This window comes from Physeter macrocephalus, chromosome 14 (genome assembly GCF_002837175.3).
Source record: "Physeter macrocephalus isolate SW-GA chromosome 14, ASM283717v5, whole genome shotgun sequence".
NCBI classification, from domain to species: Eukaryota; Metazoa; Chordata; class Mammalia; order Artiodactyla; family Physeteridae; genus Physeter; species Physeter macrocephalus.
In genome coordinates, this window is record NC_041227.1 from 5,125,458 (window position 1) to 5,146,170 (window position 20,713).

A 20,713-nucleotide genomic window follows, 5' to 3' on the forward strand; every position below is an offset into this window, starting at 1 on the left:
CTGTAAAATCTTTTGAGGAAAATAAGATCCAATTAGCGCCGACTTTTGTGTCGGGAAAGCTGAGGGTTTCGAAGGAATTCCTTTCACTCAGTCAGAAACTGAGGGCTGCTCTGTGCCAGGCCCTGAAGAAAAAGGCTCTAGTCCGTGGGATGCTTGGGGCCATCTGCCCTGTGCCAGGGACAGACGTGGAGGGAGCAGACAGGGAAGACGGGAGTGTGGCTCGTGCGTGGGTGGCACAAGTCAGGGAGTCAGGGACACGCTGGGAGGTCAGCGGCCGTGGCGCTTGGCTGCCACACTAGAGAGTTGGCTCTGCTGCCTTTTAAGGTTGGTTATGAAGAGAAAACTCTAAATATAAGAGGACTGGTGCATGGAACTAGCTGAGGTAGCAGAGAGGGGTGCCAACCAAAGGCCCTTGAGCAATCAGGATGTGGACGGGATGGAGTGTCAGGTGTTTATTTTTAAATGACTCCTGGTAGAGCTTCCTCAACTGGGTCCCCACTCCCGGACCCTTGTACCTGAGCCACAGCGGGAGCCGGGCACACTCACCATCCACCAGGCGCCCCCCCACCCTCTAGGGGCCCCTCCACTAGCCTTCCCTCCTCAGAGAGGGGTGGGCTCAGGGGTCTTGTAAACCACTGGCTGCCCCTCCTCTCTCCCTAAGCGGGGTGGGAGGCTGCAGGGACAGCTTCTTGCAAAGGGGTGGGCTGGCGAGGTGATGCCTGGCTTCATAACTGGCCATCCCAGAAGCAGCAACCTGAACGGACACCCAGTCCCCGGTGCCCTCGTCACATCCAGGACAGGCCTGGCAAATACTGGGGGTCTGATAAAGGTTCAGGAACCCACTAAGTGAGGAGGAGGGGACTTTGCACACTGCCCAGCATGCCAGGGGCCCTCGTGCGGCTGGGAGCTGGCCCGAATCCAAGAATCACCCAGCCAGTCCAAACGCGACAGGGTGTGGCGAGGGGGTCCCGGAGGGGTCCAGCTGGACCACCACTGCTGCTCAGAGGCCCCTGGGAGGCCTGCCTCTCCTCTGGGCTGGGCTGGCTCGGGGCTCACCCAGAACCTGCTGGAGCTCCGGCCCACTAGGGTCCGCTGGCAGCCTGCTGGGGCTGGGGGGCCCCTTCCCGGAAGGGCCGTCTGGAGAGCTGTGTTTCCTCACTAGCACGGAAGGACCCACCTCGGGACCTGCCCCAGGGTCAGGGCCTGCCGCGGTCTGAGGCCTGCCGGGAATGGGGCCTGGTGGGGCCGGGCCTGGGCCTACTGCCTGCGGTGCGGGGCCTGGCGGAGTTCGGGGCCCGCCCCGGGCCGGGGCCTGCAGGTCCGGGCCGCCCCGGGCCGCCCGGCCCGGGCCTGCCCCCCGCCCCGCCGGCCCGGCGCCCCCTCGCGCCCCGGGCGGGCCCTGCACGTCTCGCGAGCGGCCCGGAGCGGCGGGGGAGGCGGGGCCGGCGGCCGGGCAGGGCCGGGGCGGCGCCGAGGCCCGGCCGGAGCGGGAGCCCAAGCGCGGCGGGCGCGGTGGCCGGGGTGGGGGGCTCGGGCCGGCGAAGATGGCGAACGTGGGACTGCAGTTCCGGGCGAGCGCCGGGGACGCGGACCCGCAGAGCCGGCCGCTGCTGCTGCTCGGGCAGCTGCACCACCTGCACCGCGTGCCCTGGAGCCACGTCCGCGGGAAGCTGCTGCCCCGGGTCACCGAGGAGGTGAGCGGGCCGCGCCGGCCGCCATGCGCCGCCCTGCCGGCGAGCGGAGGCCGGGCGGGGCCGGGCCGGCGGGGAGGCCGCGGAGGCCCCGCCTCGACCGCCCGGCGCCCCCCAGCCCGCCCGCCCGCCGGCCGGCCGGCCGGCCCGGGCGCGCCCAGTAGGCCAGGCCGGCCGGCGAGGCCCGGGGCCGCCCGCCTCCCAGAAAGCAGAGGAGCGGGCTCCCGTCCAGCAGCCCCGCCCGGAGGCCGCGCGCGCCCCGCACCCACCCGGGCCGCAGGCTCGTGGGCAGAGCTGGCCTGCCCTTCGACCAGGCGCGAAGGAACTGCCCTCGAGGGGCCGGGCCCCGGCAGCCTGCGCGGCCCTGACACCGCCTTCCAGAAACCTTGTGGCGGTGCCGCCCGCCCCCCTCCAGGGGCACCTGGCTTCGTCCCGCCCCAGTGCAGGTTTCCAGGTTTCCAGCGTGTGTAGCAGAGCAGCCTCCAGCCTGGCCGTTTAAGTCCCCACTGTTTAATCTCACGAGGGTGGACGCGTGCCAGCGGACGCACACAGTGCTTATCTAGTGAGATGTGACACTTCTTAATTAGGGATCCTGCCTGGGTGCCGCGGGGAGGCTGCAAAAGTGCCCTTTTAGCAAGTGAGGCAGGCGTCTGCGCGCAAGGCTCCTGGCCGGTGGCCCTGTAAAGGCTGGTGTCTGTCTTGTGTCTCCCCTTCTGATGCAGCTCTGGCAGGCTGCCCTAAGCACGCTCAACCCCAGCCCCACGGACAGCTGTCCCCTCTACCTGAACTATGCCACCGTGGCCGCCCTGCCCTCCAGGGTGAGCCGGCACAATAGCCCCTCGGCCGCGCATTTCGTCACCCGGCTCGTGCGGACCTGCCTGCCGCCGGGAACCCATCGGTGCATTCTGGTGAGTGCTTCTGAGGGGCTGGCCCCGCACGGGCCCCTGAGCTTCGGCTCGCTGCGTGCTGGCCTGCTGGCCGGGGCCTGTGGCTCATCTCTCCGGACCGCAGAGCACTCCGGCCCGCGGTATCCCCGATGCGGACGATGCCGCCGTGACCGCACCGTGCAACCCCGGCCTTACTGCCGTCGGGGATACCGAGGGCCCCGAGACGGAACGGTCTAGCCCAGATCAGTTTGGGTGGCAGATCCGAGACTCAGACCCAGGCTTCCTGAGCCTGTCTCCGCTGTGCAGCACTGCACGTCCTGCCTTCCTGTCTCGAGAGGCCGTTGACCCCATCTGGTGGCTGACATTTTCTTTCTCACATCGTGGGACAGTGATTCTGGGGAAGGCCCCTGGGATGATGGCTTTGCTGGGGCATCTCCGTCCAGATTGTTTCCACAGTGGCCTCTGACCCAGCTCTGGGGCCCTAGCACTTGCTGATGGCGGCTCCCATGGGTTGGGCCCTGGGTCCCATCCCCCGCCCCCACAACACGGCTTCGCTCCCCTCACCACCGCTCCGCTCTCTGTGCTGCAGATGGTCTGTGAGCGGTCGGACGCCTTCGCCTCGGCCTGTGCCCTGGCCCGCGCTTTCCCACTCTTCACCCAACGCTCGGGGGCATCGCGGCGCCTGGAGAAGAAGACCGTCACAGTGGAGTTTTTCCTGGTGGGACAAGACAACGGGCCAGTGGAAGTGTCCACTTTGCAAGTGGGTGTCTGGAAGTTCAGACCAGGTCCCCGTGCCGCAGTCCCCGCCGCCCCCCAGCTTGGGCAGAGCTCTCTTTCCCACTCCCTGGGAGGACAGGACAGGGCTGCTGAAATTCCTGAGAAGGCCCCCGGGGCCTGTCCAAAGCCGGGCAGCGGGCTCCCTCCCCGCAGGGTGGTCTTGTTCTCAGGGTTCAATTCTGTTCAGCCAGTGTTTATCAAGCACCTACCCCGCCCCAGGCGCTTTCACGTTTTGATACTAATAATCCTGCCCTTGGCTATATCACCTTACCGTTTATGGTGCGCTTTTACATATGTTATTTCATTTGATCCTACTTCGTTTGATCCTTTTGAGGCACGGCAAGGCTGAAAGTGATTTCCAACCTAGAAGTCCTCGTGTGGGCCGAATGCCAGGTTTCCCCGCCGTGGTGACCCTCCCAGCCCAGTCGTGTTGTGGGCTCATCCTCCCCACCTGCAGCCCCCGCTCCAACCGCCAGACTCAGGTGGTCCTTTCCCCTCCCCTCCCTCACCCGTCACTCTGTCTCAGGCCCCTTGAGCACTCCCTCATCCGCTATGTGCCCCCAGGTCTGTAACTGCTCCGTGCCACCTGGATTCCTTCCCCTAGGAGGAGATAATGTTGTTCCTCTCTGCTCTCCTGAGACAGCTCCTCTTTTTTCTTCCCATGGTCCGATTGCTTTGCCTGTCTTAACTCCCTTTCCCCCCTCAGCCCGCCAGCATGGAGTTCGCCCACCCGCTTCCTGACATTGTTTTCCAAGGGCCACGTCTGCCTGACTTGAGCACTGGCCATCCCTCCTTGAAGGGCACCCGCCCAGCCAGGAGCCTGAGCCTTCTCCCCACCCCGTACCCTTCCCGCCTGCCCCGCCCTCTCCGCATTCCCTTTGCGGGCCCCCCCCAACCGTGGGGGCATTCTGGCCTCGCTCCGTCCTCTCTGGGTGGTTTCAGTGCCCGCCCCTGGGCTCCAGCCTGCAGTTGGACACCAACGCTCGCTCCTTCCCTCCAGCTCCAGGGAGTTCCTTCTGAGTTCTGGGCTGGGGCTGGAGGCCTGAGCATCCTCTACCCCCTCCAAGCCCCTCTCCTCCCGCCCTCAGCCGCAGGGACTGGCTTCCTGCTGTCCCCTGGCCTCGCCAAGCCCCGTCCTGCTCAGGGCCCCTCTCCAGGGCCCCTCCGGCTCTGGTTTTGCCTGGTCTCAGTCCGGCTTCTGCCCACATCCCTTCCTCGGGGAGGCCTGGCCATCCTGGCTAGCCCGGCCTCTCCCACACTGCCAGGCCCTCTGCCAGCCGAGAGCCATCCGCACCGGACATTACACTTCTGAGTTTAGCCTCTGTGCCCTGCGCTGGAATCGGAGTCCCCCAGCCCCCCGAGGGCAGGGTCCTGGTCCTGTGCATAATAAAACCCCGCACCGGCCTTGTATGTGATGAGGGGTCTCCCTGGCCCCTACATCCCACCCATCCTACTTTGCCCACCTGCACCCCACTGTTCTCTGGGACCATGGCGGCAGCCTCCTAACTGGCCTCGCCGCCTCCGGACTCCCCGCTCCGGCTCCGCCTCCCACTGCCTCACAACCAGGCAGGGGCCAGCGCTCTGCGAGTGCTTGTCGGGCGTCAGGCTCTGCTCCGAGCTCACGTGTGCGCGCACACTTAATTCTCACAACTGCCCAGCGAAATGGGTCTTGTTAACCCTCCCCACTTTAGAGTTGAGCCAGGTGAGCCTCAGACGTACTAAGTGACTTACCGGGGCCACGCCAGCATGGGGTAGAGCCAGGCTTAACCCGCGGCCGCCGTCCGTCAGCCCTCTTTCTCTTCTGCCTTGGATCCTGAGCACAGGAGTCTCTGACGCCCCGCTGGCCTTTCCCTCACCACGGGGACCACCTGGACCCCATGTCTGTGGCCTCTCCTACCCTCCTCCTCTGTGGCATCTGGTGGAACGATGTGCTGTGATTCTCTGCTGGCCTTGAGTCCCTTGGGCGGCTTTGAATTCAGAGTCTAGTGTGGAGCCTGGTGCACAGTAGGTGCTCATGTAAACGTGGATGGAATGAATGAATGAGTGAATGGATGATTCTGCCTTTGTGATGAGGAAACTGAGGCACAGTGAGGTGCAGGCTCCTCCCCCAAAGGTGCGCCCTCTCACCTGAGCCTCCGCCGCACCACGAGGCCCGTGAGGCCGGCACTGATGCGCTTCCCAGACAGCGGCCACAGGTCTGTGCGGCCCCCCACAGACAGAGACCCGCCCCCGCCTGGGGGAGAGCCTGTCTGCACGGCACATCTCGCATCTGAGCTGTCAAGTCTCTGCCTCTGAGGCTCCAGGGTTTAACTGCCTCGGGGCAGCCTGAGAGGCGGCTGGGCTGCCGCTGTGGGCCCGGAGCCTGCGCTCCCCGTCCCCGCGGCGCTGGAAGAGGCGCCGAGGCACGGGGTGCTGTCCTCACCCCCGCCAGACCCACGCTGCGCCTGTCTCTTGATGTTGCCTCTTCAGTGCACCGGGAAAGGCAGCCAGGCCCTGGAGGTGGGTGCTGGAGGGCCAGGCGGGGCAGGAGGCAAAGCCGAGCGTCAGGGCTGACACGGGTGGACAGGAGTTCTTGGCAGAAGCTGCGAGGGGGAGGGGACAGCCGGTTTGGGGATGAGCCTGACCTCTGCGTGTGCATGTGCCCCGTCTGCAGCGCCTCCCGTGCTGGACGGTGTCAGGCCCCTGCTCCCCTTGGGGCGCTGGGTCGGTGCACAAGGCCGGTCTGTCTGTGTCCTTCCCTCCTGGCCCTGTGGCCAGAGCAGTGTCACATCAGACGACCAGGAAATAGGGTGGGGGTCTGTGACACTCACATGGGGCCCACGTGAGAAAAACGCCTCCCCAGCGGGCCCAGGGACCTTTTCTCCATTGGGAGGATCCAGAGAAGCTCCTGGAGGGTATGGCCTTTGAGGAGTACCTCAAAGCGTAGCTGGGATCTTGGCAACAGAAGGGGAGTCGTTTGGTCAGCTCAGGCCACCGTGACAACAGCCCACAGACAGGGGGCTTGAACAGCACACGTTTAGGACGTCCAGGATCACGGTGGGTCCTGTGAGGGCTCTCTTCCCGGCTTTCAGACCACCACCTTCTTGTTGTGCCCTCTTTTTTATAAATTTATTTATTTTATTTATTTACTTTTGGCTGCGTTGGGTCTCCGTTGCTGCGCGCGGGCTTTCTCTAGTCGCGGCGAGCGGGGGCCGCTCTTCGTTGCGGTGCGCGGGCTTCTCGTTGCGGTGGCTTCTCTTGTTGCGGAGCACGGGCTCTAGGCCCGCGGGCTTTAGCAGTTGTGGCTCGCGGGCTCTAGAGCACAGGCTCAGTAGTTGTGGCTCACGGGCTTAGTTGCTCCGCGGCACGTGGGACCTTCCCGGACCAGGGCTCGAACCCATGTCCACTGCGTTGGCAGGTGGGTTCTTAACCACTGCGCCACCAGGGAAGCCCGCTGTGTCCTCTTCTTAGGGGCAGTCATCCCATCATGGGGCCCCACCCTCCTGACCTCAGTGAAACCTGATCACCTCCTAAAGCCCTCCTAGTACCATCCCGTTGAGGGTCAGGGCTTCAGGATATTTAGTCCATAACAGAGGGCAGCACCTCCTCCTGAGAAGGGGGTAGGGGGTTGGCAGAGGCCAGACATAATGTGTGTTCAGAGCCAGGCAGGAGGGCCACCTGCCACCTGGACGAGGGGCAGGCGTACGTAGCAGGAGATGAGGTTTAGAAAGCAAGGTGGGCCCCGTATAGGCCGGGCAGGATGCCAGACTTGAAGGGTTCCTCTGTGATTCTGGAGCTGCGTTGGACTTTATGTAGGCGGCTGGAGGGTCACGGGCAAACTTTTGCTTCCCTTCCACCTGCCCTCGCTCCCCTGGCAGCAGCCCTGCAACCTCTCCCGGGTGACGTGTGCCTCTGACACCTCTGGGCCCCTGGCCATTGGATGAGGAGGGATGCCTTCCACCTGGTCCCAGGGCCCCGGTGACGGCCTTTTGTTTCTCCTAGTGTTTAACAAGCGCCACAGAAGGCGTGCGGCTGGCAGCCCGCATCGTGGACACGCCCTGCAGTGAGATGAACACAGACACCTTCCTCGAGGTTCGTAGCCCTTGGGGCCCTGCCGGGACTGGGGGTGGTGTCGGTAGACCCCAAGGAGAGTCAGCAAACCCAGGGCCGCAGGGGGATGGTCCGCAGTCTCTGCACCTCGTCTGGGGAAGCCGCGGGCTGCTGCGGACAGAGTCCTGCCGTCCAGCCAGAGCTGAGGGGCCCCCAGGCCTCAGCTGAGGGTGGAGGGAGGACAGAGCTTCCTCCCCGAGGCCCCTCAGCAGGACTCCAGCCATGAGCTGCAGGAAATCGCAGAGTTTGGAGGGTGAGCCGCCTCTCCTGGGTTTAATCATGCTCAGAGCCAAGAGTCAGAGCCACGGCATCGCAGCCCATCCCTCTCCCACCGTAAGGCATCTGCTCACCGCTGGCCCAGGCCCTGGCCTCGCCCTGATTTAAGCCGTCTTCACGTGTTTATGTGTTGTTGTTTTTTCCATGAACCCATCCAGGAGATTAAGAAAGTTGGAAAAGAACTGGGGATTGTCCCAACCGTTATCCGGGACGAGGAGCTGAAGACGAGAGGATTTGGAGGTGGGTAGGGGCTGGTCCTCGCAGATCCTGGCCTCAGGGGCGGCCCGGGGTACCTGGGTGGCAGGGGAGCACCAGGCTGCATGGTGTGTGTCGTCCCAAGCTTCGCCCTGAAGGAACCCAGCCCGTGTCCAGCCCTGAGGCCAGACCCTGGGAAGCAGACCATCTGTGGGGGAGAGAGGAGGCAGCGATTCAGATTCTGATTCAGATCCTGGAAGCCTCAGGATCCAAGGCCTCCCCGCCCACTCCCTCTGCAGCCTCCCACATGCTGCCGTCCTGGCTCCCTGGCTAACCCAGCAGGGCCTTTCTGTTCCTCGAATACACAAGTTCACGTCCACATCAAGGCCTGCACTTGCGGCCCTTTCTGTCTGGGATGCTTTCCCCCGAGATGGTCTCACGGTGGGGCCGTCTTACCCTGCACGTCTTGGCCACCTCCTCAGAGAGCCTGTCCTGACTGCCAGGCCCGTCCTCCCCCAGCTCCCAGGCACTGAGATGCGGTGACGACTAGGACAGGAGCTTCCTGTCTGGCTGGGAAGGTCACTGTTGTTACCTGAGGCTGCAAAGCCAATTACCCCAGAAGGTAGCAGCTGAAAGCAACACGTGTCCGTTGTCTTGCAGTCCTGTGGGTGGGGAATCGGGCGTGGCTTAGCTGGGTCCGGCCCAGCGTCTCTCTCGGGGCTGCAGTCATCTGAAGGCCCCACTGGGGCTGGCCTCGTGCTCCCAGCAGGGCTCACTCACGGCCCTGCCAGCAGGCCTCCGGGCCCCACTGGCTGTTCCTTGTCTTGTGGGCCTGTCCTTGAGCAGCTCACAACGTGGCAACTACTTCTCTCAGAGCAAGGTCTCCGAGCGAGAGATGAGAAAGAGCAAGCGAGATAGAGGCAAGGTCTTCTTTTGTCACCTAATCTTGGAAGTGGTCTTGTCATCTCTGCCACACCCAGAGGAACTGACACATGCAGTCCTGTCCACACTTCGGGGAGGGGATCCACACGATTGTGAATGCCCATCTTGTCATCTCTGCCACACCCAGAGGAACTGACACATGCAGTCCTGTCCACACTTCGGGGAGGGGATCCACACGATTGTGAATGCCCAGAGGCAGAATCTGTGGGCACGTGTTAGTGGAGGGAGAGGCAGTTCAATCAGAAAGCTTCACAGAGGAGGTGACGTTTGCAGCGGGTCTTGCAGGATGAGTAGGAGTTTGTCAGGCAGCTATTACTGCCTCTTGTCCTGGTTGCTACGATTGTTCAGTTTGATTACTGGGGGACCTTGAGGCATGGGCTGTGCCCACAGCAAGCCACAGTTTTCTTGAGAAGATGGGGCATAGAAGCCAACAGTGAGGCAGCGCTGGGAGCGAGGTCGGAAAGGGAGTTACATCCTGAGTGCACAGAGAGGTCAGGGAAGGGAGGGCGAGCAGGGGCGGGAGCGGCCTTGAAGAATTATCCAAAAATCATTTCATTCTGCAATCCTGTTCACATCTTTCTGGGAATGGTACGATATTTTTTTTCTCAGCGGGTTTTCTTGCCTCACAATACTTCGTGCAGAATTCACTTGCAGTCCCAGGGCAGTGAACTCATTTGCCTTCCCCGATCCTACACCGGCCAGGGGGCGGGAGGGGGCAGGGAGCTCTCCGGGAGGAACGTCCACAGGCCAGTGGCTACTTTGGGGGGAGAGCAGTGTTGCTGGGGGGCTTCCGGGAGTCCTCTGCTGGGTCCAGCCTGCGCCTCACTGACGTGTCCTGTGCTTTCCCTAGGGATCTACGGTGTGGGCAAGGCTGCCCTCCACCCCCCAGCCCTAGCCGTCCTCAGCCACACCCCAGACGGAGCCACCCAGACCATCGCGTGGGTGGGCAAGGGCATCGTCTACGACACCGGGGGACTCAGCATGAAGGGGAAGGTGAGGTGCGGGGCCGGGGCTCGGGCGGGGCCGGGCGGGAGGGCCCCTTCTCAGGCGTCGGAGGAAGGAGCAAGGTTCCTGGGCCTTGGAGTCGGGGTGTCCAGGGGAGGGGCCGTGGGGCCCAGTCCCCCGAGAGGCAGACGATTTCACGCCCACACTTCAGACAGGAGGCAGGAAACAGAAAATCTGGAGAAGAAGAAGGAAGGGGCCTGGGGAGACGCCCACCGTCTCCACGACCGTCTGAGGTCCCCCAAGAGGATGCTTAGTGGTGGTCCTCACGAGGCCTTCAGGAAACAGACGCCCTGGTTGAAGGGAGGGGCGTTTGGGCCCAGAAGCCAGGCACCTGGGAGCGTCGCTGGGAGGCTGCAAGTCCCAGAGTCTCTCTTAAGGGGGGCCCCTCCTCACGCCCAGGGGCCTGCCCTGCACCGGGAGGAGGAGAGGTGACTTCATCTCATCCCACAGGCAGGTGCTCCAGGCCCGGGCTGGGCTCTAGGGGGAAACTGGGAAGGAGCAGGCTGGGAAGGAGACCTGGAAGAGGAGAGTCAGCCATCCCAGAGAGGGAGCTTTAGACGGCTGAGCGCAAGCTAAGCTCGCGCAGGGAAGACACTGACGACTGGCAGCCCTCGTGGCTCTCAGACGCGTCCTCTTGGCCCAGATGGTGTTTTAAAATCCGAATTAGTTGCCAGCGTTTAAGAACAGGAAGAATTCTCACGGGACTGGGTCTCCTACCTTTTGTAAACTCGGAGGACCTGGCAGCGCGGGTCCTGCGTTGGCACCTGGGGGCATCCCGCTGGAGCTAAGCGGCAGCTGCCCCCATGGATGCGCCTCCTTCCTCTGCTTGGCCGCCGCTCCCGCCGCTCCCTGTCGCTCCCCTGACATCGCTCCCCAGGGTCAGCTGCTATTTAGGGCGGGGCTTGTGCTGCTCCTTCTTACACTTCTGTATTTGGTACCTAGAGTGGATGATCTTTGTTTTTAACATCCCTCCTCTTCTAAACAACAAAATTATTTTCAGGACTAATCAGGAAATGAAACATATAATAAATGTTTTAAAAAACCAAACACCAGTAGTGAATTCCCCGATAGTGAATTCCCTTTTATTGAATTCCATATATATTATCGTGCCAATAAAAAATTTAAAAGGAACGTTATAGTACAAATGAAGAAAACAGTCGTTCGTTAACACTTTTAAACACCATTAATGTGGGCTTCCCTGGTGGTCCAGTGGTTAAGACTCCACCTTCCACTTCAGGGTACGTGGGTTTGACCCCTATTCAGGGAAGCTCTGCATGTTGTGAGGTGAGGCCAAAAAAATTTAAAAAAAAAGAAAATAGCATTACTGTCATCTTTGATAGAAAAAAACGGATGCCTCCATGTTGTTCTCTCGTGGTGATGTGTGCCAGCGTCAGACTCTGCTGTCAGGCCTTAGCTTCTGCAGATTTGTCAGTGACTTTATCAAAATTGGTCATCTTCACATCTTTATGTTCACCAGACAGAGGTACCAGATTGGTCAGTCTATGTTCACTCATAGATGATCCAAAACAACACAATTAATTTTAATTTTGAAGAGTTTCTATCACACGAAGCAACTGATACACAGATACTCAGGGAAAGTCTCCAACAGTAGGGTCCCTCGGCAGAGACCGCTAAGAATCCCATTTCGCAAGGAACTCCCCAAATTGGTATAGCATCCATGTCTCTGGTCCTTTGAGATCAACCCCAGCAGCTTTCAGACGTCCGTGGAGCAAAAACGTTTTAAACACCACGACTCCAGTGGTTCCCCGAGACTGTGGGCGGCAGAGAGGCTCGCTGCTCCCTGGGGTTCACTCCGAAGGCAGGAACTCGCCATCACGGGCGCCGTGGACGCTGGCCGGCCGCCTGCGGAGCCCGCCCGACTCAGGACCGGGGCACCTCGTGGAGTCTGCGCCGCTGGCAGTGATTAGCACCCACGTAGGATAGTGTTGCCGGAGTTGATGTTGTAGGAGTTAACACAGGTGGATTTGAAGCTTTTATTTATGTGATTAGGACTCGCTTCGGCCAACAACAGGAGGAGTATCTTTCCACTGATGACAACAGGCAGACTGACTTTTAGTCGGTTTATTACCGTTGTAAATTCTCTGCGGATGATGAGCCCCTCTAGCTGCACCTGGAGCTGGTCCCCCGCCCACACCCTTGATAGGGGCTCTTGCCCTGAGTTCTGGGGGGGCAGAATTTCAGGCTCATTTGGATGTTGGCTTGTTGGAGGGTGGGAGCGAGAAGCAGGGCTTCCTGGGAATTAGTCCTTTTGCTGGTGGCACCCTCTCCCGGTTCTGCAGGAACAATCCCGGTTTTCAAAGACTTTCGAGGCACATCAGGATCGGCATGAATTCACGGGTCTCAAGTGTGTTAGACTCAGGGCCCCTTCCAGTCTGAACAAGTGTTGGTTCCAAAGAGATTGTGTTTATAAGGGTGATGTCTGCTGGGATTTACCCCACTAGAAATTAAAACTGGGAAATTTTAAAGATATTTATTAATTCATTAAAAAATAACCATATGACCCCATTGCATACCATTGTAAATGATACAGTTTTATGAAAAGAACTGTATTTTCCAAAACGAAAAAATATTACCGAGAGGAGTGGCAGTGTTTTACATTTTTGCAGCTCTTTAATATGTGCCTTAATAGAAGACAGCTGTGATCACGTATCTTCTTCTGCATTTGATCCATTGTGATCTATTGTAGTTGAAGTAGAAAAAGAAAATCTGGCCTCAGTCCTTTTGTAGTTAGAAAAGGGAGAAGCATTTTAGTACCCTCTTCAGGTAACTCAGGACATTCTTCTTTGCTATTACACCAAAACTCGACAGGTGGGAGGTTAGTTATGATGTGGAATCTGAAACCGTGTCTGTGAGCTTTGGTGTTCTGCTACGTTGAAATCTACTGGTCTGTCTTGAACTTTGAATGTATGATTTTATAACATCACACATGATATGGGTCATTTGGAAGATATTGTTCACAGAGTTATGTGGAACCTCCAGATTTTGACACATTTTATTATATAATATTTTTTAAAACCACATTCGTTCATACCACCATCTATCTCATGTAAAAAGGTGGGTGTTAGGAAGCCATCATGGAGGCAGATACAAGTTTTCCAAAATTCTGATTTTTTGCTTGACAGCTCAAATTTTACCACTGGCACCAAGCGATGCCGGGTGCCCTCCTGGAGGTGAGAGGCTCACTTTGATAGTTTTTGAAAAATGTCTGCAGATACCTGAGTCTGGATCCCCAGCATCTGTCAGTGGTTCCTCCAAGTACAGTGGTGTTTGCAAGAACAGAGGCTTGCTGAGCTCAGGAAAGACTCAGTGCCCGCTCCCACTTGGGCTCCAGCCGACCCACCGTGACCGACTGCCGGGCGTCGGGGAGAGAGAGCAGGGCCTTCCCGGCACCTTCCATCTCATCACAGACAGTGTTGGGAACGACTGTACTCAACGGCTGAGATTTTGAAAAGTTAATCATTTACTGCTTCAGCAAGAAGCCTCGAGTGAAATGGGCAGTGCCTTATTTCCCAGAAGGCCTGGAAATGAATCCAGTGACCGCCAGTTCCCGTGGGGCCCCAGGCCGCGGCTCCAGCCATCGCTGCCCCTGCCCCATTGGTGCAGGTGTCAGCCTACCAGTGACCAGGGCGTTACCATGGAAATCGTTTCTCTTATAAAAACAGGAACGACAGGTGGGGTCCGAGAAGCTGACACAGTCGACTGAGCTGCGTTTTTGGTGGGACATTTGTTCTGCCCGTGACACGGGATCACGGGGTTTCAGTGACCATCTCTAGCCATTTTCTGTGTGGCCAGTTTGCGAGGGGTTTGATTCTAGGTCTGAGGCCCTGTTTTTCCATTTAAACAATCCTGTGGTTTCTCGCAGATTAGGTCAAAATAGATGGCTTATTTTCAATAGTGCTAGCTGAGTCATTTTCACTCAACTTAATTATAAAAGCAGCTCCGTTTATATCTAAAAATACTTTCCATTAAAACTCGAGGCTCGTGTAATCCAATAAGGGTTCAGAAAAATCACTCGGTACCTTTCAATCCCAAATCCTTACATCCGATGACCTGTTGTTAATTTAAAATACGAACCTGTCAGTTAGCGTTGGGAACCCACGGAATGTAAAAACGCGTAGCTGCTCTCAGCAGCTTATAGAAAATCGTGTTTCCTCTGTGGCCGGAGCGCGCCTCTGCCTCCAGTGATCCTCCCATTAGACCCGTCACCCTGAAGATGCGAACTGGGGCGGGTGGCAGGTATCCTCAGTGTGGGGGTGGGATCGGTGGTGTCACAGTGACCGGTGACATTTGGGAAGAGCTCCCATTAACCCGGACGGGGCGGTCAAGGTATGGGGACTTGGTCGTGGCCTAGCCAGGAGCCAGGCCACGGCGAATCCGGCGGCTCTGGACGTCCCCCCTCCCCCTCCCCCCCGCACAGTTTCCTTCAGTAACTCCCAAAGCTCTGCTCGAGCCAGAGGCACCCCGGCATCTTTGGCCCTTGCTTCCCGTTGCTTCTAGGGGGCCCCAGGCGACCAGTGGCGTTTCCTGGGTTCTCTGGGCGCCGGGTCCTGCACCTCCGGGGCCCTGGTGTACGGGCTGCGGCGGGGGCCCTGGCGCTGGGGGGCTCAGCACCCGCTCACCTCTCTCTCGCCCCCCTGTGCCACCCGCAGACCACCATGCCGGGGATGAAGAGGGACTGTGGAGGCGCCGCGGCCGTGCTGGGGGCCTTCAGAGCCGCCGTCAAGCAGGTGGGTTAGGCCCCGTCCTCCCCTCGCGGCCCTTCTCCCCAGAGTGCCCCCCCGTCCTTCCTGAGCCTCTGCAGGCCCCTGGCCCCTTTTCCCCTGCACCCCAGCTCTGGGCCCGTCGGGCTCCTCCACCCGAGCGTGTCACCTCCGCCTGCGCGCGCGTCTGCCTTCACGGGTCCCCGCTGAGTTCTGAGGGCCTCGCCTGCCTGGACCGAAACGGGAAGGGTGCCGTGGAGCAGGCTGCCCGCCCGGCCTGCTCACTCACACTGGGGGTCCGGTGCTCAGGGTCCGGGTCTGGGCAGGGCCGGGCTGCTGTTGGGCGGAAGGGGCCCGGGGTCGGCCCTGGAGTAGCCTGGGTGGCCACTTTGAGCACAGACGTTCAGGGCAGCTGGAGGGCCCCACGCTCCCCACCCAGGGCACGCCAGGCCTCGTGGAGCCCAACGATTGGAAGCAGATTCCTGAGCCAGGGGGGCCCTGTTGAGGGGGCCAGCAGCAGTGGCTGCTCCCCGCCGTTTGGAGTTGTAGAGGGTGTTTACCCAGCAAAAGGGGGTGGGCGCACACCGGCCGTCCAGGGCCACTTCCCTCTCAGCGTGGCTCCTTCGGGCGCTCCTGAGAAGCCCGGCCCTTCGTGTCACCAGATACAAGCCCTCCTTCCCCACAGACAGGGGCCACCTGAGCAGCGTGGCTCCAGGGGTGAACGTCCAGTGAAAAGATTTTGGCAAATAATTTCTGCCCAGGCACCCCCGCGAGGGGAGCAGCAACTCCGGGAGGAAGGAGGGCTCGGCCTGCGTCCCGACGGTGCCGGGGGGCCTCCCTAGGGTCACTGCGGCAGAGCTGCAGGCCACGGCACTGGCCCCCCAGGAGCAGCGCGTGGCCCCCCCTCTGCGGAGCCAGGGGTGGGGTGGGGAGGGCGTCTTGGCCCTCGTCCCCTCGCCCTGCTCGGCACACGCAGGCCCGGCCTGGGGGCCGCACCCAGCTCACCCGCCCGCCTGGGGCCCTGCGGGCCGAGCCGGGCCCGCGCCCTCGGTGGATGAGCTCGACGGGGATGCGAGGGGAAAGGCCCAGCCGCAGGCGGCCGCTGCTTGTTGTCAGCTCGGGGGGGAGTGTCTGGAGAGCTCACGTGGCCGCGCTGCCCGGAGTCTTTGCTGAGGGGCCCGGGTGACTGCACGTGGAGGGTCTGTCCTGGCATGTGGACAGGCCGGCCGGGAGGCGGCCCAGCAGCTAGACCCGTCGTGTGTGCAGGGAGCTGCTTGGCAGTTAGCGCCGATTCATCAGCTGGCGGCCGTGCGTGGTCTCGGGACTCCTCTGGACCCTCCACCGCCAGGGGTGCTGCCGTGGGGTGCTGAGGGTCCCCACCCCACGGGGGCCAAAGCCTGGAGGCTCCGCTTGTAAGTGGTCTTTTAAGAAAAGGAGCGTGCCTCAATATGAGCCTCAAAACGCATAACGATGGTGACGGATCGTAACCCACAGAATAAAATAAGTATCCACACGTCCTACTGGTAGGCATAAGTCATCTATTCGCAGCAGAATCCCAGTCGCTTCCTGTAGAAGTGATAGAAATAGAAAACCACCATTTGGCAAACGGCAGCGTAGTAATTGTGTCAGGTGAGAATGCTCAACAGATGCTAAAATCAGAGGTGAGTGTCGTGAGGATGGGAGCGAGGGGGTGAGTCCCCGCAAGGGCTTCCGGGTGGGACACGGGGGCGGGGTCGCTGTGGCCCCGTGGACTCCACCGGGCAGGGACGGCACACGCAGCCCGAGGGTAGGCACAGGGAGACACCAGAGACAAAAGGCCACCTCGGAAGCCCGCAGATCAGCGGCTTTGCGTGGTGAGGGACCGTGACCGCGGGCCACCCTGTGTGGGCGGGAGACAAGGGCTGAGCGGGGCCCCTGGGGAGCGGCCGGGCTGGGCCTCAAACGCGGCAGCGCGGCCCCGCTTCCGGGCTCAACGCTGCATGGCGCGGACTTTGGTGGCGGACCCCTGGCCTAGAGCCCGCCGCCAGGACCACGGGGAGCGCCGGAGGCTGTGCTCGCTGCTCCCCGGACTCCTGTCTGTCTCTCTGTCTGTCGCTGTCCTGGTGGGTCAGAGGAGAGTTCCGGCCCATCCTTCCCCCCCGCCGGCACCCCCAGCCTGTACCTGGAGCCTCCGCCCTGTCCCTGCAGGGTTTCAAAGACACCCTCCATGCCGTGTTCTGCTTGGCCGAGAACTCGGTGGGACCCAGCGCCACGAGGCCGGACGACATCCACCTGCTGTACTCGGGAAAGTAAGGCCGACCCCGCCCGCCCACCTCAGCGCCTGCCCCCCTCACGTTGTCTCTGTTGTTGGAACTCATGGCCCTTCCCAGGGCCCTGCTGGCAGCCCTGGCCACGCCCAGCTCACCCCGGCCAAGGCCAGACGCTGTGGGGGAGATGCCCTGTGTCAGGAGTCCCTGGGCAGCAGCCGCTTGGTCCCAGGGTGGCCGCGAGCAGGGCCGTGTCACCGCGCGAGGTGTCGGGCGCCCTGCGGGGGCTGGGGACCCACCCTGCCTTAGGGGGACAAGCCCTTTCCGACATTCAGGCTTCCTGTCCTTCGGGTGTCTGAAGCCAGACCCCCAGCTGGGGGGCCCTCCCTGCACCTCCTCCCTGAGATCAGCCCTCGGGCTGCTCCTTCTTAGCTGCAGGAGGAAACACTCGAAAGTCGCAGCAGGCAGCAGCTGGAGGAGCAGGTGGCCCAGGATTCCGAATAGCGGAGTCTGCTGGCCCGACCAGCCCTCCCACGGGTGCCTGTCCCCAGGGCGACCCCGAGAGGCGCCGCCTCCCCTCATTTACCCAGGCAGCCCTGTTCTCCCATCTGACAGATGAGGAAGCGGAGGCACGGAAGTGGGGGGGGGCATCACTCCGGACCCCCTTGCTCGTGACCCTGGCGCTGCATTTCTGTCGGGGACAGGGAGGAGGGGCTCTAAGTGGGGTCTCGGCTGCACCCTAGGACTGTGGAAATCAACAACACGGATGCCGAGGGCAGGCTGGTGCTGGCAGATGGCGTGTCCTACGCGTGCAAGGACCTGGGCGCCGACATCATCCTGGACATCGCCACGCTGACCGGAGCTCAGGTGGGGCCCTCAGCAGCGGCCCCCGAGGAGCCGGAGGCCACCTTGACTCTGAGGGGTGGGGGTGTCTGCTGTCCCTTCATCTCCGTAAGGGTTCGGAGCTGGCCCATGGGGCTCCACGGGGGTGCAGGCGCGCAGGGCCCGAGGACCACAGCGGGAGCGTCAGGGCAGGACAGGGACCGTCCCCCAGGTGGCCGCGCTCAGGCTTCTCTCGCTGTCTTGGTGCCTCGCTTCCCGTGCCCCTCTTCTGTCCTGGGTGCTCCCCGCCACCCCGACCGGGATACCCTCCCCCTCCCCCCCGGCTCTCTCCATCTCTCCCCGCGTCCCCAGGGCATCGCCACGGGCAAGTACCACGCGGCCGTGCTCACCAACAGCGCCGAGTGGGAGGCGGCCTGCGCGAAGGCCGGGAGGCAGTGCGGGGACCTGGTGCACCCGCTCGTCTACTGCCCGGAGCTGCACTTCAGCGAGTTCACCTCGGCCGTGGCCGACATGAAGAACTCCGTGGCGGTAGGTGTGGAGCAGGGTGGAGCGGGGTCAGAGCGACCCCAAGAAGCAGCAGCAGGGCGGATCAGGGTCCCCCCACGAGGCCCCAGATGCGGGCTCTGGTCGGGGGAGGGGAGAGGTCGTCCAAAGTGGGGACACGCCGCTCGCTGGTCTCGCTGCTGGCACGTCCGCTCGGCGGGCGCCAGGGCGTCCTCCCCGCTCCGGGCCGTGCCTCCGTTGCCCCCGTCAGCTCTGTCGCTGGCGCCCCCCTTGCCCGGCGTGAAGGCAGACCCCGTGGCCCACGGGCGCGGCCCTCGAGGTCACTCTCTGCCGCTCCCCGCGTGGTCGCTGAGGATGGTGGGGTGGAGCGGGTGCGGGGCGCCCAGCGAGGGCGCAGCCGGACGCGGCCCCGAGGGCGCTCTGGGCGAGCCCCTCCTCGGCGTCCCCGCCGCCGGGTGCCGGAGGGTCGCGGCCGTCCTCCTCCCCCAGGACCGGGACAACGGCCCCAGCTCCTGCGCCGGCCTTTTCATCGCCTCGCACATCGGCTTCGACTGGCCCGGGGTCTGGGTCCACCTGGACATCGCCGCGCCCGTGCACGCCGTGAGTCCAGGCCCCGGGGCCGCCCCTGCCTCCCCCCGTTAGGACTCGCTTGGCGGGCCGGCCGCTCTGCTCCCCTCCCCGGCCCCTCCCCGCCAGGCTGGCTGCTCCCACCCTCTCTTGCGTCCAGAGCCCCTCTCTGGCTCCAAAGCTGCAGGCTGAGCTCATCGGAAACATTGTGCGTGAGGTCCCCCTGACCTCTGGCCTCCTCGTCGCTGGGAACAGCGCGGCTGCTGCGTGGAGTCCTTCCCAGCCGACCCGTCCTCGGCAGGAGGCCCGGGGCCCTCGGTCTCGCCCTTTCCCACCCCAGGGAGACGGGCTGGGGGCGGGGAGCCCAGGGCCGCGTCCGCCAGCCCGTCGCCCACCGGCCCGGAGTGTAGCGGGAGAGGGAAGGGGGCCGTGGGGCGTGTTGGGGGGCAGACGCCCTGGCCCAGGAGCCAGGAGCCCCCACCCGCAGCCCGGCGGTGGGTTTGCCGAGCGGCTCTGGCTTGGCCGTACGTGTTTCCACTGCCCTCGCCCACAGGGTGAGCGGGCCACGGGCTTCGGTGTGGCCCTCCTGCTGGCACTCTTCGGCCGGGCCTCTGAGGACCCTCTGCTGAACCTGGTGTCCCCGCTAGGCTGTGAGGTGGACGCCCAGGAGGGGGACGCGGAGAGGGACTCCAAGAAGCGCAGGCTCGTGTGACGCGGCTGCCCCGCCCGGCGACGCCGGGCTTTTTACCTCACTTTGCACTGATTAACTGTAAGCAGTTGGAAGATTATACCTTAAGATGAGCTTCGGTTTGTTTTGTGCTTAGTTGTCGTGGTGACGGAAAGGGCTCCTTCTTGTAAGTCTTAGCAGACAGCTCAGGGCTTGGCGGGGCCCCGGGGAGGGATGCGCGGGCAGCACTGGGCTTGTTTCTGTTTGAGTCGCCGCCAGCTTCTGGGGCCCCCGCACGGCCCCGGGCCCCAGGATGCGTGCGCGGCCCTGGCGCTCCGGGCCGCGTGGCCCCTGGGCCGCGTGGCCCTGCTCAGTGCCCACGGTGGGGGCCGTGGGTCTCCAGCCCAGGCCCCGCGCGTGGCACCCACATTACGGAGAGCCCGGGCCCGTGCTCCAGCCAGGGCTGCCGCTGCCTCCGGGCAGTCGTCCCCTCTGAAAGGACGGAGGTGACTGACTTTGGGGACCCAATTTTATGGAGCAAGAGGAAGCTCTACTCTGGCCCCTTAGAATTCACGGGGGGTGGAATTAAATATGGCTGAACCACATCACATCTTGGCCTCCGTCTCACTCTTTCTCCAGCCCGTTGTAGAAAGCAGCCCTGATGCCTGCCCAGAGGCCTGAGGCTCCGGGACGTCACCGCCTTCCCCCACACCAGCATCTGGCTTTGAGATGTAGCTTGTCAGCCTCGTTTTTACAGATGAGCGCCCTGGGGCCCTTGGGTCCAGGCCTGCACAGCCTGGGCCATCTTGGGTCTGAGGGTTCAGAGTGCAGACTCCTCGGGCTCTTAGGGCTTTCCCACGACCTGCAGTCTGCAGGGAAGGCTGTCCCGAACCCCCGAACACATCACGAGGCACGTGTCGTACGGGTTCAAGTGAAGGTCCCCCCCGGGCATGTTCCTAGGTGCTGAAGGGCCCGGTCTGGCCAGATTTCAGGGAGACCCCCGACCTGGGCCCAGCGGGGGAGACTGGGGACTCGGGCCCCACCGGCACGGAGGCGGCTGCCCACGCCTCCTCTGCTGGGGACAGGAGGGCGAGAACGTGGCTGCAGGACACTCGTCCCCAGGCTGTGCCCTGACAATCAAGGTGACTCTTTCTGGGTTTGGTCCCAAGCAGGTATTTAATAACTGCCTGCCGTGGGCACAGCCCTGACTGGGCCCGGGAGAGGCAAGCGGCGGCTCCGAGGCCCCAGCCCCGTCTGGGAAAACCGTGGCCCACGTGTTAAGTCGCAGTAGTGGTGGTCACAG

The 20,713-nt window shown here is 62.3% G+C and overlaps 1 protein-coding gene across 4 annotated transcripts; it reads left to right on the forward strand.

The window, feature by feature from the left end:
- The first annotated feature begins 1,447 nt into the window (after positions 1 to 1,447).
- On the forward strand, positions 1,448 to 20,125 carry NPEPL1 (aminopeptidase like 1). 4 transcript variants are annotated; one of them, XR_003683082.2, is made up of 13 exons: positions 1,486 to 1,694; positions 2,414 to 2,599; positions 3,168 to 3,338; positions 7,337 to 7,426; positions 7,879 to 7,960; positions 9,708 to 9,850; positions 14,533 to 14,610; positions 16,771 to 16,871; positions 17,573 to 17,696; positions 18,024 to 18,200; positions 18,666 to 18,776; positions 19,297 to 19,512; positions 20,050 to 20,125. XR_003683082.2 is itself a non-coding variant. In XM_028499589.2 (13 exons), the coding sequence occupies exons 1-12, from the start codon at positions 1,545 to 1,547 to the stop codon at positions 19,508 to 19,510; spliced, it is 1,533 nt and encodes a 510-aa protein (XP_028355390.1). In that variant the 5' UTR covers positions 1,486 to 1,544; the 3' UTR covers positions 19,511 to 19,512; positions 20,050 to 20,125. The 4 variants fall into 4 exon arrangements, 3 of the variants coding, with proteins under 3 accessions (XP_023984185.1, XP_028355390.1, XP_028355389.1); XM_028499589.2 differs by having other exon boundaries at positions 19,391 to 19,512; XM_024128417.3 differs by lacking the exon at positions 20,050 to 20,125 and having other exon boundaries at positions 1,448 to 1,694; positions 19,297 to 20,015.
- The last annotated feature ends 588 nt before the right edge of the window (positions 20,126 to 20,713 follow it).